At 38.8% G+C, this 17,502-nt stretch overlaps 1 protein-coding gene across 1 annotated transcript in view; it reads left to right on the top strand.

Moving 5' to 3' along the window:
* Positions 1–13,519, top strand: part of gbe1b (glucan (1,4-alpha-), branching enzyme 1b) — a 124,091-nt gene extending 110,572 nt beyond the window's left edge. Inside the window, exon 16 of the mRNA XM_036537233.1 lies at positions 11,642–13,519. Within this exon, the coding sequence (XP_036393126.1) occupies positions 11,642–11,704 (63 nt within the window). The 3' untranslated portion in view covers positions 11,705–13,519. The remainder of the gene's footprint in view (positions 1–11,641) is intronic.
* The last annotated feature ends 3,983 nt before the right edge of the window (positions 13,520–17,502 follow it).

Genomic DNA, 17,502 nt, shown 5'->3' with positions numbered 1-17,502 from the left:
ACATAATTGGTTCCAGCATTTGAAAGTCGCTTTGAATAAAAATGTCATTCAAGAAAATGAATATTGATCAACGGAGCTCTTTGCATGTTCCGAGCCTAACCCTAAGGCTATTGCGTATTGTGCAAATGAAGGGTGGACTCTCTGTCACCTTCTCTTTTTCTTAACAGGTTAACAGTGAAGGAATTGACTTTCTTGGACCTTGCAGTTTTTGTCATTTTACTGTGATGTTGTTAGGCATTATCTGAACTAATGGTTTCACTAAAACAGCAGATAGCAGAGTGAAGACTGTATGTTTCTTTGGCTTGAAGCTACATCCAGTCCATTAGTTAAGGCGTTTTTTCTGCTTTATTCTCTTTCATTCCTAGAATGCAGCATTAGCAGTGGAATGGCCAGGCTGCAAAGCAGTTGCACGCAGTTGTGTACGATTCAATCCCCCATATCAAACCCGGGTCGCATGATGGCTTGGCTCACTCTCTCCCTCTACGCCTTCCTCACCCTCCCTCCAATATTTATCAGGGAAGACACAGCCGCTGGGTCATAAATAAACTTTGTGAGCATCATATTGGTATTGATCTCTGCTAGCCGCATGCTTACAGAATAATGATGGAGTATTTGTTTCTCCTCTCATTGATACTGCTGGGTATGGAGTCAATGAAATATAAAACAGGGATGCTGGCCATCTCTACTGTCTACAGTCATAAAGCTCCATCACCCAGCATTCTTTGATACAGCACAGCTTCCTCCCTCTTCTTTTTCTCCTCATTACAGTGAAGTTCATTACTTTGAGTGGTGTACCCTAGCACTACAACCATGGCAGGGTAAAACTTTGTTTGGGAACGTCATGTTTCATCCTTGAGTTGGATTATCCTTGCATTTCTGATATTGCATTTGGAATTCCCATTCACATTTTCATAATCTTGAATATATTAATAATAATGGATACAGAGAGTCCACTTCCTTTAAGATTAGAATTGAACAGATGAAACTGGCTTGCATGTTTTGTTTTTGTTTGTCTTTTATGTGGGCCTCATGACATTGATTTGTGAGTGATTAGCTTGGAGACAGTAGAGGGAAGAGAAAATGTTTGTTTCCTGTCATTCACTGCTTTGTCCCAATGATAAAGGGGTAATCCTCAATCAAAAAGCCAGAAAACTTTTAGAGGTTGAATTCTTAACTTGGGTGGTGGCTCGAGAAAACCTTTGTTGGTAAAATGTTGGACTTTTTAAACTCTTTGAAGTTCTGAAAGCTATAAAATGTAACAAACTTTCATCTGTTTGAATTATTGAAGCATCTCAATTAGAGCCCAAATTCTGACATTTTTAAGTCTGCTTCAGTCCAAAAGTAAAAACTGAGAGCACTGCTTTCAGATTCCAGTCCAACCCATTTGAATATAGCATAAAAAGCATAAGATGAGAGAAAGTGAAATTCTGACCTGTTGTGTATACTGTTGGTGACAGCTTTTTATGTTGTTAGCTAGCTACATTATTTAGTGTCTGAGTCTCCCATTCTGGCTTCATCAATGTGTATGTAAAGTACATTGTGCTGCTCAAACTAGTAGTGAAAGTGAGATTAGCATTTTGCATTGGTTCTTTGCCAAAAATGCAATGGAATGACTTGAGAGGTTGCTGCAGATTGTCACATGTTTATGCTTTTTATTACTGATGTAGCCTTTCCTGTTTGTATTCTTTGGCATAGAAGGAAAAAGATAAGATGTGGTAAAAATGTAATGCTGGATTTATCATTAATTTCATTTAAGGAGGGACTGTGGATAAAAGCTTTGTGGAGAGTTGAATTACCGTACACACGCGCACGCACACACACAAACACACACAAACAGAGGTATACTTTTACATGTAGGCCTACAGAGCCCCACATGTCTCTCTTAATCAATTGCATGCTGTATTTATGCCTGATTTTCAGTAGTGTCTTTAGAGTTGTTACATCATTATAGGAAGGGCCGAGTCCCATTTCCAGATGATCATTTTACTTCTCTCGTCAGACCAAAAATCATGCTGAAGGAAAAGTATCTAAGTCAAGCATACCTGAAAGCCCTGCTACTGTACAGGTTCTGAATTGCTGCCTACAGTGATAATCTAATAGCATGTACACCATGAAACAGTGTGATTATTTATTCCCTGGAGTCTACCTTTGTCCTTTTTCATTTATGAGATTTTGAAACTTGCACAGCTTCATTAAAGTAAAATAAATCTGTAATAAAGACCTTTGGGGTCTCATCACAGACATTTCTGGGGACCAGTGCCATGAAATTGCTCATTTTGCTCAAATTTTTAATAGACAGCTTTGTCCTCTTTTTTGTACTTTTTTTCTTCTTTATTTATTTATTTTTTTCACATTCCTGGGCAATAATGCACAGGAACAGGTAAGAACAAGTAAATCAGTCATATCCAAAAAAGGTAATATTGATGGGACTTAAGCATCAAAAACATCAAATGATCAGTAATAACCTCATGTGATCAAAATATGGTTATGCACTTAACCATATTTTCCATCTCATAAATTATTCAAAAGAAAACCCTGATTGTCATATTTACCTACCATAATCTACACAATTAAATTGCAACTTAAGTTGATTGGCTCTTCCACAACTTTCTCATGGATCAAGCCTGAATGAACGTGACATTAGCAGTATTCGAGAGCACAAGCAAGCATCCTGCTAATGCAGCAATAACTGCTTCTCCTGGAGCCTTGTGAAAAAAAAACACAGAAAAAGGAGACGTCTGGATATTTGTGTTGTTGGCAAACCCATGCGTTTGTGAAACAGGACAGCAGATCACTCAACTGTTTCGGTCAACTTAGATGGTTCAGGCTGTGGCTGTGGCAGAGAATTATCTTCCTTGGTGCAGTCTCAACTGCTCAATGTCCTTTTTTATTTGCAAAGGAGTACATCTGGTTTTTTTCTTCCTGACCAAACCTGACTGGTTACCCCTTTCCCCACCTTTGCTCAGTGGTAGGTGTGACTGACAGGACACAAACCAATCAGAAACATCCTGTTAAGCATAAGCGGGAACTGTAGACTAGCTGTTGTTTCCAGCCAGAGTTGCATGGACACATGGTGTCAGCAGGGCATGCAAGACTTGCATATTACACATTCCATGTATTAGAAAGAATATGCAGGGCATTTTCCAAGCCTCCGTTGCTTTATATAAGTGGTTTAAGCATTCCAGCAACGTCAGGCCCAAGCAAAAAGGTATCCAGTAGGCGGGTGCAATTTGTCAACAAAGTAAAACATTGTCTGAAGTCAAAGAATTGGGACCCACTTCTGTCCTGGACAAAAACAGCAAAGCAAGTTTCTCGCCTTTGAAATTGGGCAGTGTTAACATGCCTTATTTGTTTATGACTCATTTTCACAATTTAATGTTTTTCATATGAACGCTGAGTAAGCCTGCAGTTGATTTGCTTTCATATTGGACTTTGTGACTGAATTTCGTTTTTATTTGCAAACATCAAAATGCGTAACAGTGCTTTTGTGAGTTATTTGAATCTGGAAAAAAAGTTTATAATTCAGAGTTATTGGACTCAGCTGGACAATTGCGCTTGGAACCTCAGCCCAAAACATTTCAGTCTGAAGCCCCTGCAAGGTGAGATATTGCAATTAAATGTACATTCCTGCTGTTTATTAAATTAAGTTTTAAAACATTTAAAATTATAGGTCCACATAATTAATGTTTTCAGTGTCATGTTATACAAGAGCTGATATCTTGACCATAGATAGTTATTGATAGCATAAAACAGGTTTGTCCTTCCAGCTGGGTACATACTATGCATTTCTTGTGAGGATTTGTGTGGCAGTGCATGTGGCAGATATATATTTAATGACATCTGTGATGTTTCTCAGAAAGGTGTCTTCAAAATGTAATTGTTTTAAATTTGAATACATGAATGAATCTCCTAATGTGTTCTCCTTGTGGGTATCTGTGTTGGCATCCTCAACATGTAAAGGTGTAATTCTGATAAACTTGAGTTATCTTAAGAGGCAACGTAAACATTTTCATTTTAGAGATTAATCAATTGAGGAAAAGAGGATGAGAAGGGATGATATTGGCTGCATTTATTCCTATTTACCCCAGGGAGAGGATGATATTTCCAGTCCTCTCACACCAAAGATGTGTTTGGAAATATTTAGAGTGTTCACAATTCAGTCAACAGTGTTTAAGCTTCTCTCCACTCAGCGTTTGCATATTTGGAAATTATATAAATTCTGCCTACCCTTTTATCCGGGCTGAATTTCTCGTCTGCATCGAGACCCCTTTCATCTTTTAAAAACTCTCATATGAAATTCTCTTTGGAAGTCTTATTTTTGCTCTTATTAGTTCAAACACCACATTTTCGTCCCCTTTTGCCAAATACGAAGTTTAGTTAACAAGTCTCCTGTTAATCTCAATATCATTATGAATACATGAGGTGTGAATGGGGGTAGGTATTGATTGAAACGGTGGAGAGGATTTGCCACTGATCTCCTTATTCCGTTTCTGTCAGCTGGTGCGTTTTATGACTGCACTTGAAAAAAAAGCCGCCTCCTCGGGTGCGTGCCTGAATGTGACAGAAATTAATTATTGAGCTGCCGCACAGGTGCCAGAGAAGGTCCCCATTCCGAAGGGTTTACTCCATGACTTATTTAAGGACTGTTGCCTCAAAGTCTGTTTAAAGTTTGTCTTTGCCCTTCTTTTAAAAGGGCACATCAGTTTCCCCCCACCCATTTTACTCATACCAGCAATAAACCCTCATTTACACAAGGAACGCGTCTCTCGCTTGACAGCGGATGCACTTAAAAGGGTGAATCCGGCTGGATTAGGCACGCTTAAATCTTAAAGGGACTGGTGTCTGCTCTGCCGAAGGAAGCTGAGTGCGAGTTTCTCCCGTTGGCCTCCCTATGAACCGTTGCGGTTTTCTCTCGGCATCGGAAATGACTAAAAGTTTCAGCCGCTTGCAAAATATTGAGAATGCACGGTTACAGTGTTTAACTGAAATGATTCCTTTTATATTACCGTCATGCCACTTGCCCAGAATACAGGTGTTTTTGTTATTCTGTTTGGTTTAGTCTTGTTTCGATTCTATTCTTACATGTGAAAGTAGAGGTCCTTTTTTTGTAAGCAGCTCCAGCCAACAACAGAACAAGACATTTTCTCCGATTCAATTTTTAATCGTGTTTCATGTTGCTGTAGTATTAGTTGGGAGTTTGCTAATACAGGAGAGAGGCTCACTTTGTGGTCCTGTGTGTATCTCCCTCTTGTCCCCCCAATACCTTTGCACTTCAAACCCACCTCAGAAAACAATTTCCTCAACCCCCTTGTAAGTTAGGAAAAAAAGGGAGGGTGGTTGGTAGGTATACTAAGCCTATAGTACAAAAGCAAAAAAAGACACACACTCATTCGATTTCATGTAAATGAGGGGCACCATTGAATAATTAGGAGCTTCAGATCTTTTGATGAGCTTCGGGTTGATCTGGGGGAGCATTGCCTTTGACAGCTTTTCACAAAAAGAAAAAAGGAAGAAGACGAGACAGGAAAATACAGAAGAGCGATGCCCAGTGATCAAAAGGATTTAAAAAGCCCCCTTATTTAATTTTCCATCTGAATCAATGAACATCTCAGGCCCACAGAGGCAATTGTGTGGCAATAAAATAATGAAGTAGACACTGAATATGTACATGGTAAAATCTCACTTCAAACCCCCCCCCCCCCCCCTTATTCTGTCTGTTTAAACTCTGTTGGAGGACAGCGGCAATTCTGTTGGCTACTTTTCTAGATTCTTTGTGACAACGACAAATTTTCATTAACATGTAGCATTAACACTAGGGATGGGGAGCTTGAGACAGCAGGAGTAGTGTAGCCTTTCATTTTGCAGGCTGAGTCACCCTGGATGTTGTACTTTGATGGTTATTGTTGTGCGTTTAGCTCGCTCGCCACTTTCTGCATGGCTGTGTTTGGCGGAGCCTAATTGAACGGATTAAATTGTTCCTGTGTATGCACTGTGTGTAATGAACTGCACTTTGAGAGAGAGCCCAAAAGTGTGGGGAAAGTGCAATGATGCGTCACTCTTATAATCTGCACACTTCAGCTATCACATCCAGTAGTGCCATACCCTTCAACTTGTCAGTCTAAGGATCCAGCTTCCGCTAGTATTCCGCTAACGCCTTCAATCATGGAAATAGCTGGGTCTCATGGAGTCTTAATTAATAACATACACAGAGGAGGCCTGGTTCTGTGGCTCAGAGGCCAGCAAGACCAGCCAGTGTGCACCTTAAGAAGAAAGCTGGATTTGGAATGATGTTCTTTAGAGGATGGAAAGACAAACCCGATGTCTGAAAAGGTAGAAAGAATACAGAGTATTCTTGTAGTTGTGTCTACATGTGCCTAGAGGCAGGACACATACACCCTGACTGTAGAGAATATGGCTTTCATTCTGTCATTCTTAACCTGTGCACCTTTCCATAAATTGTTCATGACTGTATTTTAGTATATTTTCTATCCAGCCTGGCCTTCCTCTTGAAATGAGTTCACACAAGCCTCAAACTCTGAGACTTATAGAAATGTATGAGGGAGATGTTAACTTGAGTATCTCTTTTTACCTTTTTTTCTAGAAAGTACATTGTCTTCTATATTCTACTTTTACTTTCCTAAATATTACCATATTCTGGGACACAGGAGATGATGAAAGATTTTCTTCTCACATTTTCCTGTTCAGTTTCAGTATGTCTCTGCCTTCCTAGTCCTGTTTTTAAAATGTGTCTCACAGGGGCTCCTGAGTAGTTTAGTGGTTAAGGCATTCACTTTGAGTGCAAACTCCACAGCCCGGGCTTGCGGCCTCCTGTGTCATCAGCAAGATGCAGCAAATTGGGAGGGCACCGGAGAAAATTGGTTTCATCCCTGTGACTCATCAGTAAAGATGCACCCATCCACCAATAGGTACTTAGCTAACTGTGGTGCACTGGGTGACTTGCAGTGTGAAAAACAGTTGTGGTTGGCGTGTGGTTGTGTTGGGGGATTTCACTCGCTACACGCCAGTGCTCTTGCTGGAGTACTGTGGTTGTCGTGGTGAGGACACAGCAGTATCCAACTGTCAGTTACTAAATTAGGGTTGCGGTTGCAAAATAAAGGAAGAAAAAAAGCATTTAAAAACATGTGGCCGAAACAGTGCCTTTTACACATAGGCATTGACCACAAGGAAAATTATTTCTGCTACCTTCAGCCTTTGTCCTATAGCGGAGAGAGGTGTTGTTCCAGGGTGAAACCTGACAGGTCTAGTACAGAGCCCACATTGACCTTGTTGTAATGCAAGGTTGGAGAGGAGAGGTGGTGAAAGGGTAGTAAGCTTAGTGTTCATCAGTAAAGTTGCAGTACAGCACTAGCTTCTCATCGTTAAGACAGAAGATCAGGGAATTCCTTGTTTTTTGTTCATTGATTAATTTTGTATTTATTACCATTATTGGTCATTAATATAAAATAAAAGGTTTTGAAGTACCCCAGGCTATGATGCATGCATAACCATAGCTTTTGTGCCAATAGGTGGTAGGACTCATTCTCCCCCTCATACACTCAAGTGTTCCTCTTCAGTTTCCCGACTGTGAATGTATAATTAGTCACCATTTTCTCCTTCGATGTGTTGGTTTGGCAGCGTATTAATTTAGACTTATTCTGTCCGCCTGGGGCAAATTTTATGCCAAAATGTAACATCCATGATGATCTCAGACTTGGTGATGTTTACAGTGAAGATCAGTAGGTCAGTGAATCTTTCAGCCTAGCTCATGTGTGTGATGGTGATTTGGGTGCATCTTGTGCCTTCAATGCAACAAGAGGTATGAGGCAGTCAAATTCACATTTGATAATCTTGTTTTCTAGTTTGACTTTTTGTGAAATTGTAATTAAAAATTGTAATGCCTAGTGTTTCAACAGTAACCCTTTATCATGTATTTTACAAAAAAGACAATGTTGCAAGATAATAAGATGTCGCTCTACTTTAAAGTATATTAAAGTGTATAAAGTATATTAAACTTGACCATGACGCTTCATTCTTTGCAATTCTGCCCAAATTATTCCAGCATCAACATGAGAAAAACGGTTTCACTAAGAATTTTATGAGGTGGAAATGAGACACATTCTTCTGCCTTTAATTTGATGTTGAAGCCTTCAGCTTTGTTCATGTCAAGGTAAATCTTGGCTTAAGCAATCTCCACACACAAATTGGCCATGACGCACCATCTCATTACAGAGCTCTAGTAATAAAAGACCAAACTCCTCACTAACTCACTGAAAAGAAATAGTGTCAAATATTGACGTGACAGGGCACCTGGACATTATTTCACTCAGAGATGGATGCATTACTGTGTTTAAAATTGTGGTGCACAGCACGGCATTATTGACTTGGCGCTGAGTAGTATATTATACAGTATGGTCTGTGGAGTGATAGTGTTCTCTCACCATGCTGTTTTGCATTAAGTGATAGGAATCCCTTCCAATGAATTCCATTGGAGCATGTATAATCCAGACTCCAGATGCAGAAATGAACCATCGCTGACTGCAGAACCTGCTGTAGTATATGCATGCAGTTGTCGAAGTGCTGATCTACAGTGTGCATCACTTCAGGCAGACAGGGCCGAGGGCCGTCATTTCCTCTACAATCAGTTGTAATTTGATTTAGCAGGAGCTTCTAGTCTGGACTTGGATTCACAGGGAATGTTAGTTCAGTGCATTAAGCTCAAAAGCGTGTCTTTGTAAGATGCATTTTACAGAATTCTTTGCTCACTAAGTGGATGGCAGTGTTATATTTGGTAAGTGCCCTGGCCTGGCACTGAAGCTCAAAATCTACCATGGAGACTCAGACTAATAAAATCCTTTGGTCAAAGTGAGAGTGCATGAAGTATTTCTGTATGGCTGAATAGCTGATGAAAAATATCAAGAGTCAGGTGGATGTCACAGTAGAGCTTATGTTTTGACAGAGGGACAAGCAGCCATTACCTGGAGGGTCCAAGGTTTCAGACTTTTGGATCCAAACCCGGTTGTTTATGGTGTCCCCTGCCCACCATCCAAAAATGAACAAAATATGATGTTGAGTAAAGACCTTTATATTTTTCCTCAGAACTAGTATACCTCTGACTGCAAAGTTCTGTCAAACAGGACTTGCAGCTGATGAACTGTCCAGAAGTGATAAATTAAGTTAGTCTTCAGTTGTCAGCTAAATCAAGGGTATTTGATGTGACCTGTACAAAAAGCAGTATACATAGTAAGTGCTAGGTCAGTCCGTGCCCAGTGGATCGGGACTTAGAAGCACCATTCAATGGGATTTTGAAGTTTCCCATGTTCATAATTACAAGGAATTATTATTTACATGTTTTCATAGAATTAAACAGCTAATGCACATGGAATTCACCTAAAAAGTCTACCACACTGTCTCACTCACATGTAATGTAAAAGCTATGAGTCCAGAACTGAAGATTGTATTCGGATAGGTTTTTTTTTATTATTATTTTAGGCTTAAATTGATAAGAGTTGACATTTTGTAAGGCATTTTTGTTGCTGAGTTTACACTCGGTACCGCGACCCCGGTGTTTTGCCAGTAGTGCATGCTGAACTGAGAGGCAGTCCACAGATAGAGCAAAACAGAGCTGAAGATCAAATAAAAAATGCATCGCTTTCTATCAAACGTGAGATTTGGAATAGCCATCGGTGAATCAGACTACCTTTGTTTGTTGCTTGTTTTTGAGGAGGGGGGCCTTCAAGATGAGATCGATACCGTATCGACTCTCTCCCCACCCCCTCCCAAGAGAGCTCAGCCTTTTGCTTACAGTACAGTACATCCTTGGTTATGCCCCCCTACCTTGCAGCAGCTACACAGAATTTCAATTCTAGCATGTGCTTTATGAGCTTCTGGTTGGGGGTTTAATGGTTAGGGAAGTGGACTCATAACAGGCAGAGTGTGGCTTCCAGCTGGGTTGGGAACTACCCGGGCAAGGTACTTAATCCGAATTGCTTCAATAAATTCAGCAGTATAAATGAGTAATATGTCAAACATAATTTTAGGGTTTATGGTTGCACTGGATTAGGGTGTCTGGTAGGCAAGTAAATAATCTAACGTTCCTGTGAATGCAGTAAAGATTTGCAAATATCTGGCGTCATTTATGCAAGCTGAATCAGGCAGCAGACTTCAGAAGGAGAGAGTGGTTTCTCCTCCCTGCAGTAGATGCTGTAATTTTTATGCCGTATATATCCCAGTGGAGGAGCACTAACATTAGCGTTGGGATGATTCTTCATGTCTCAATCATGTCTGCCATCAGACACTAAAGCCCTGCATATGTAGTTTGTTATTTATCCAGGCTTTCACTAGATTAAATGTTGATTGCCTCTCACTTCAGCAGTTCTTTTTCCATTCATGTTTTTCAAAACCATGTTTCTTTTTTTTTTTTTTAAACACAAGTACCTTGTAGATCAAATTGGTGTCCCATTGGTCCATTTTACCTCTAGGTATTAACATTAAGCAGTGAAAGTGGCACATTTTTTATATTTGTTTTGTATTTTCTGCTTCAAATCAAGGCTAACAGTGTGAGCGTGTTCGTTTTCTACTCAGAGAATGAGACAACATGAGATTTGACAATTTATAATTTGTCACTTGGGATTACTTTGCCAAAGAAGCAACAAACAGCTTCCTCCATTTGTCATTCTGAAACATATCTTTGTTTTGAAATTTTCTCTTGAATGAGTGCATAAAGAGCATTATCACAAAAGTTGATTTCAGTCCACAGCACCCAGAAGACATATTGGATATGCTGTACATCACCAATTGTGGTGACCTCCACCCTCCAATAATAGTTTTGTTACCAAAAAATCTCTAGATTTTCCTTAGATACTCATTATCAGCTCTTAGACTCCAGGAAATGGCATTGGGCAGTTCCCAGGGGACAAAAACAATTTTTTTTCTGTCACTGTGTTTCATGTCTTGTTTTTCTGTTTTGCATCAAACATCTCAACAAAGAAATGAAAATGTTGTATGACCCAGCCCATTCCTATCCATTCGCCCGTCTGGGGGGAGACTCTTTGATGCTCTTTAGTGTAAATCATTTTGTTGTAGAATAACTGGCTTTGTACAGCATGCATGGTTTGACGTTTATCAAAACAAATGTGATCTCTTTGACTGCAGAATTACAGTATGCAGAGGCAAAAGCACTGCTTATAGATGTGCTTACAGGGACACCTAGTGCCCAGAAGCAGAATACATGTAGTGTCCAGCTGCACTGTTCCAAGGCAGCTGATATCTCAACTGAAATGAACACAATAAAGCCATTCTGCATGCTCCCATTAAGGGCCATTGTATGTTCTGTGTACATCCATCGCTTCATCTTTGAATATTCATTTTATTGTTCTAAGGAACTTCCAGGGAAATGAATCAAGCCTATTGCTTTATGAATGTGTAATAATGCATTTTAAAGGCCTGTGAGAGTACCTTGTCTTAAACTTTGACTTAAAACAGCAGCCTTGAGGATGGGTTGCGATATCTTTGCCGAGTAAAGCATTCTGGATCTGTACTCTCTACAAATGTGTAACTACTTTTTTTCTCTCTCACCCCCATTCTTTTCCCCTCTCATGTTTTCTCTTCTCTGTCCCTCTCTTTCTCTTTCCCTCTCTCACAGGTGTACATTCCCTGCAGAACTGCGCTTGTCCTGGCCAATGAGGAGATTAATTACTGCTATTAAATGGAGCAATGCGAACCAGGGATGAATGCCAGTTTAAAAGTTAACCGCCCCACCACCACCTTTCTCCTACCACCTCTGTAATGTCAGGCCGCACATTATCTTGGATGCTTATCTATAGTAATTACACCACTTCACCTGAAATGAAATGGTCCAATCAGGAAGAGCTATTCTTCCAAAATTCTGTAACTGTAATTTTCATATCACTCAACTGCTATCCCCACGCTTCCTCTTAAAATTGTTTTGTGTCTGTAAACACAACAGAGATATCCACACACCATCTGCCTTCAGCATCTAAACATACATACATTAAACTGTAGCGTACAATATGACCTTTTCACACTGTGACATCATTACATCATTATCAGATACCCAACCCCCCTGTTACAGGGGCATTAATCACTTAGTCCTGTTGTAAAACTAGTATTTTCTTCAAAAATGTGTGTTGTTGAAAGATACCCATGCCTTCAATTAGTGTGCCATTCTGTTTCATTTTAAAATGACACATGCACTTTTTGATTGATTTTTATGTATGTATTTATATATTAACACTTTTTGATGGGAAAGTTGAGCATATAAATTGTGTTTGAGTTATATTTAAAAAAAAATACAATAGATAATGTGGGGTGATGATTGCACTAGAACATGGAGTGCACCTCTGTACAGGGGACTGTGCTATGATTGCACTGATGTTACATTTTCATGGCAGAATTAACATGACTGGGCAGGCAAGCAAGGATGACCTTACAGTCCTGATTACCATGCAGATGCACATTTTCAATTTTGGTGTGGATAATTCCGTAATGTGGTATATTTAACTTTATTTATTCAGCAGCAATATTAATTTATGTTGATGTTTGGTATTGTAAATTGGTCTTCAAAATGCATTAACTGCAATGGAAATGTGTCTATGTATGTAATAACCATGTAGTTCTATAGCTGTTGATTGATCATTAACATTAATCCAAGAGGCTATGGGCCTTGTTCAGTCTGCATGGAGGACTCCCTCAGTCTGTGTCTTGTCTTGTCTTGTCCAGTCCTTTGACATCAAAGCTTGACCAATAAAAATCAGCCAACTAGACCTGTGGTTGACCAATCAGAACCCTGTTACCACCACCCCTGACTACTATCTTCTAAATAGATGAGTAAGCAAATTGTTATTAATCAGCCAGCCACCTGTAGGTTGCACAGTGTGCAAATTCTGAAAAACGGATGGTAAATATCATGAGACTTAACACCTTTTTATTTAATCCAATTACAGTTTTTCTCTGTGTAAGGTTTGATTTTCTCTCTGTCGCACACTGAGTCTACCTTACACCTCTCAACATGTCCTGGATTCCTGTACTTCAAAGATTTAATTTTCTGTGATTTAGAAATTAATTACTGGGCCTTCTCTCCATGTGTTCTGTCATTAGACAAAATGGGCATAGCTACAGAAATCTTTCTTAAGGTTTTGCAGGTGAAGAAATCCCAACCAAGCTGGAAACTTCCCAACACAAGAGAATGTCTCCATGTATTCAATACAGGGATATTGTACCTCAAAATACTGTAAAAGTGTGGTTGTAATTGTGGTAAAGCAGCTATCTCTTAAATTGTAAACATACAGTGGCCTATGTACTGTATTTATGTTTGCATTTTATGCCTTCGGTTATTTTCAACGTCCCCAAATCACATATTGTAGCTCTCAGAGTTATAAGAAAGCAGTGTACATAGTGTGTATGCAGGTGGGTCAGAGAAAAGGTTTTTCTGTGTTAGTTTCCCCTTGTCAGGTGATGTGCTCTGACTGAAATGGTATTGTTGTTGAAAATAAAAGAATGAAGCCTCTGTCTGTTGTTTTTCATTCTGTCATTCCACTGGACTTCCTTGCTGTAAATCCTTACTGCTTCCACTAAGCTTTAAATTCTACTCTTAATGCTGTTTTTTTTTTTATTTTGCCCCCACAGGAAGCATAGTGAAGTTGCTGTGGCAAAGATCCAAGTGCATTCAGCAGTGTCTGTAACTCAGTACACTTTACACTTCCACAGGAGTGTTGCCATTGTCTGCTTGCCTCTCTCCTGAAGACTCCCTCTGTTGACCTGCACAGCTGATGACCGATTTATGAGCTGAACTATTTATGGAACACCAAAGTGGTGGAGGACATATGTCACCAAAAAAGAGTATCCATAAAAATAAAATGATTTTGATTTTGTTCATTTTTAAAATTATTTTTCAGAAAATAAGTACATTTTAGAGCATATGTATATGTAAAATATTTAATAATACATATGTAATATAATATAAAAACAATATATTTACATAATAATAATATAATTAGATGATATTATACATTACATAAGACAAGTATGACTTTGTATGTATGACCCCTGTTAGTGACAGCGGTTGTTGCGTATGGAACGTACTGCTGAGTTATTGCCACAAGAATGCACAAAGGCCAGTGTCTCCCAACTCTGCTCATTGTGACATTGTGTATTTTGGTTTTTTTTCAAGCCTACAATGCCCCATCCACTCATAGGCTGCACATAAGCACCTCCTGCAGCTCACACACCCACTACACACCCCTGCTGCAACCAATGGGAAGCAGGCATGAGACAGACAAGATAGAATGATGGGATTTTTTTTTCTTTTTTTGTATCTATTGGACTAGTGGATCGTGTATTGTGTAAAGTGTAAGTGTATTGCATCTGTCTGTATCTCTGTAGTTCTTTTTCTCTGGAAAATCCTAGCAAAAGCATAATAGCTATAGTTTTGCTTAATTCTGGACAGTATGTTTTGATTACTCCTGTTTTCTGACTGCAGAATTGTGCAGTACTGTAACTGCAACTGCATTTTAAAAACCTCATTAATTTCACATTTAATTAACTAAAAAAAAAATCAGTTTTTACAATCATTTGACAGCCTTCAAACAAATACATGGCTCCATCTTTGGATACCACAGATAACTATATTGAGTCTGCAGGTGTATGGCGAGGAGTAAAAATGTGATTGATGAAAAGCAGCACAAACTATATGTAAGTGTGTGTGTATATATATATATATATATATATATATATATATATATATATATATATACACACAGTATATACTTCATACCTCAAAGTCTCAACTCCACTACTTCATTCTGATCAATGTCAGGCATTCAAAATTCAGTTCTTACACTTTATCTACTTGTGCCCCTCTGTTTGCGATGGACAGTAGGTTTGAACAGATTGCTTTAATCACACTGAAGTGTTTGAGCTGTTCAAACCATCATCCAATACGGAGTGCTTTCATTTTTTTTACAACTTTGAGCACAAAATACATGCATTTTCCAAGGGCTTCCTTTTAGTGTTGAACAGTGTCCTGAACAATCCATTTCAATTTGTGTAAGATCATATGCATTCAAAAAGACTTTTTTGCCTTTCAAAAAGCATCAAAGTAGCTCTCTGCATAAATCTTCATCTGACAAAAGAGGACAGTTAAAAGGTTCTAGGGGTGCAGAGTGTTTTATTTAGCCTCTTATCCTGTCCAAAGTTTATTACGATTCCAAAATGGAATTGACAGAAGGCACAATGAAAGAATATGATTACCGAGGCTACCACACAACCCGCCCCCAGCTCTCTCAGTCTGAAGTACAACTTTTGTGTTATGCACTCCTTAATATTCATTCCCATATGCTAGTCGTGAAAATAATATACAATTATGTCAGAATAAGAGCTTTGGAGAGAACCCACATTTCACACCTCCCTCCCAAGATACTGTTTATGTTTCTCCAAACAATCAGCATTAGATTAGATCAGATGTTGACCTTCTCCCTATAAAAATATGTACCTTTTACAAGCAGTATTCCCTGATAGGTTTTGGTATTATATTATGATGATTAATGCAGCACTTGTTTCCAGAGAATTTTAACTTTTCAGTTTTTTATATTTTTATTGCTGACGACAGAATATTCAAGTATACGTGCCACTCACTTTTCTACCTACTCTGTGCTTGGCTTCATCATTTACATCTCCTGGCCTGCCCAGCTGGGAGTTGTGGCCAGTGAATTAACCAGTTACCCAAAGAACATGAAAATTAATGAAAATTAATAATTGCATTATTTGTAAAATGCTTGAAAAATGCACAGCCTTTAACAGACATTCATATGCAATAAATATGATGAAAAATATATTTTAAAATATATATTAAATATAAGAAAACCTATACATAGAAAACATACTTGTGAATATTGCATCTTCACATTTGCACAGACCATGAGAACAAATACTGAACTGCTGCTAAATGTATTTCAGTGTTAGCTGGTTATTACAGTGAAACATGTGGTTCCATCTCTATGAATCCTATTATTTCTTTATATGCTTGCAGAATACATCTGAAAGTCTGAGCACAAATTATTCAGGCAGGCAACAGCGTGGAGCAAAGGATGAGACTCTTCTCTGGCCAAAACATTATATGCTTGAATCTCCAGGCAGGATTTTACCATTGCAGCCTACAGCAGGAGCCCTTTGCCTCAGTACTGACAGTGCAATTGCTACTGTAATAACGGATACCAGTATGGATACAGAAAGTTTTTCTCGTAATGCTGCTGGGTCGTCTTCTTTAGCTGGCTGTTCAAATTTCAAATCACTCTCAGAAGCTGTGACTGATGAAGATACACTTTCCTGTGTCTGAATTCTGCCGTGTATGTTACTATTTTGAGGGTCAACAATGAAAATTACACTTAAAAAATATGCCAACATTCGGTCAGAGCAAGTTTGATCACCAGCATTTCGCATATACACATGCATATCCAAAGAATCAGGCATTGCATTGCCTACTTGTGTCCCTCTTCTTTAGTGCATTTGCCCAACTGGGTGTCTAGTACAATTTCTATGAGCAACATGAAAAATATGTGATGTAATTTTCTTTTTCTTGGCCTGCCATGAAATACCTCTGCCATGCATTACATTTGTCAAAAGAAACTACAAATTCCCATTGACAAGCACTGCCATCTAGTGGTGCATTTTTTCATAACTTTTTCAGCAGCTGCATTTAGTAGAGCCACAGAAATATTTAATGTAGCAAACCATAGAAAGGACATTACTAATTTGCTTAGGAGATACCATTATCCTTATACAAATGAATATACATTTGATTAACCATTTACGCTACAATGGCTTATTAGTATGATGTCTAATGCCACTAACAGATTACAAAGGCCTGGAACAAATACCACATAATGACCATAAACATTTATTTTCACTAAGACGGACAGTGAACCAGAAAGGTATCAAATAAACATATGCATGGAGGAATGCACCTTAATCAATAACAATAGGAATTCTTTGATGCGGTTGTTGTTTTGTTTTGTTTTTTTTAATAATTGAACAAATCCTGTTATATCTTCATCAGTGGAATCACAGTGTCTCCTTGGGTCTCACTTCACTAACCACCACATCACATATTTTAACCTTTGTGTAATGAAAGTTAAGAACAGTGATTTCACATTTTCAGTATGGTAATTCAAGTACTCCAAAATGTGATATTCAGTAATGATTTTCTGATGTGGTCTCTCCATTTTTGTCACAAAATGTCACAAGTTGGTGAGATTATGAAAAACCCACAATGCGGTGCTTGTGTTGGAAGACATAACGTTCGTTTCCCTCCAACACAAGCACTGCATTGTGGGATACTTGTGGGATTTTTTCTGTAGGAGTAAAGAGGGCCCTTGTTTATGAACAGTCTACCCAATGATTTGGTGAGGAAGGGGACACCCAGTGGTAGTTCTGCACAAATGAAGCATTAAGAGTACGTAGAAGGTGAACTAGAGGAGAGAGTGGTTT

Source organism: Megalops cyprinoides, chromosome 9, assembly GCF_013368585.1.
Source record: "Megalops cyprinoides isolate fMegCyp1 chromosome 9, fMegCyp1.pri, whole genome shotgun sequence".
In the NCBI taxonomy this organism is placed as follows: domain Eukaryota; kingdom Metazoa; phylum Chordata; class Actinopteri; order Elopiformes; family Megalopidae; genus Megalops; species Megalops cyprinoides.
The sequence above is the reverse complement of the archived record's forward strand: the minus strand, read 5'-3'. Positions and strand labels throughout refer to the sequence as shown.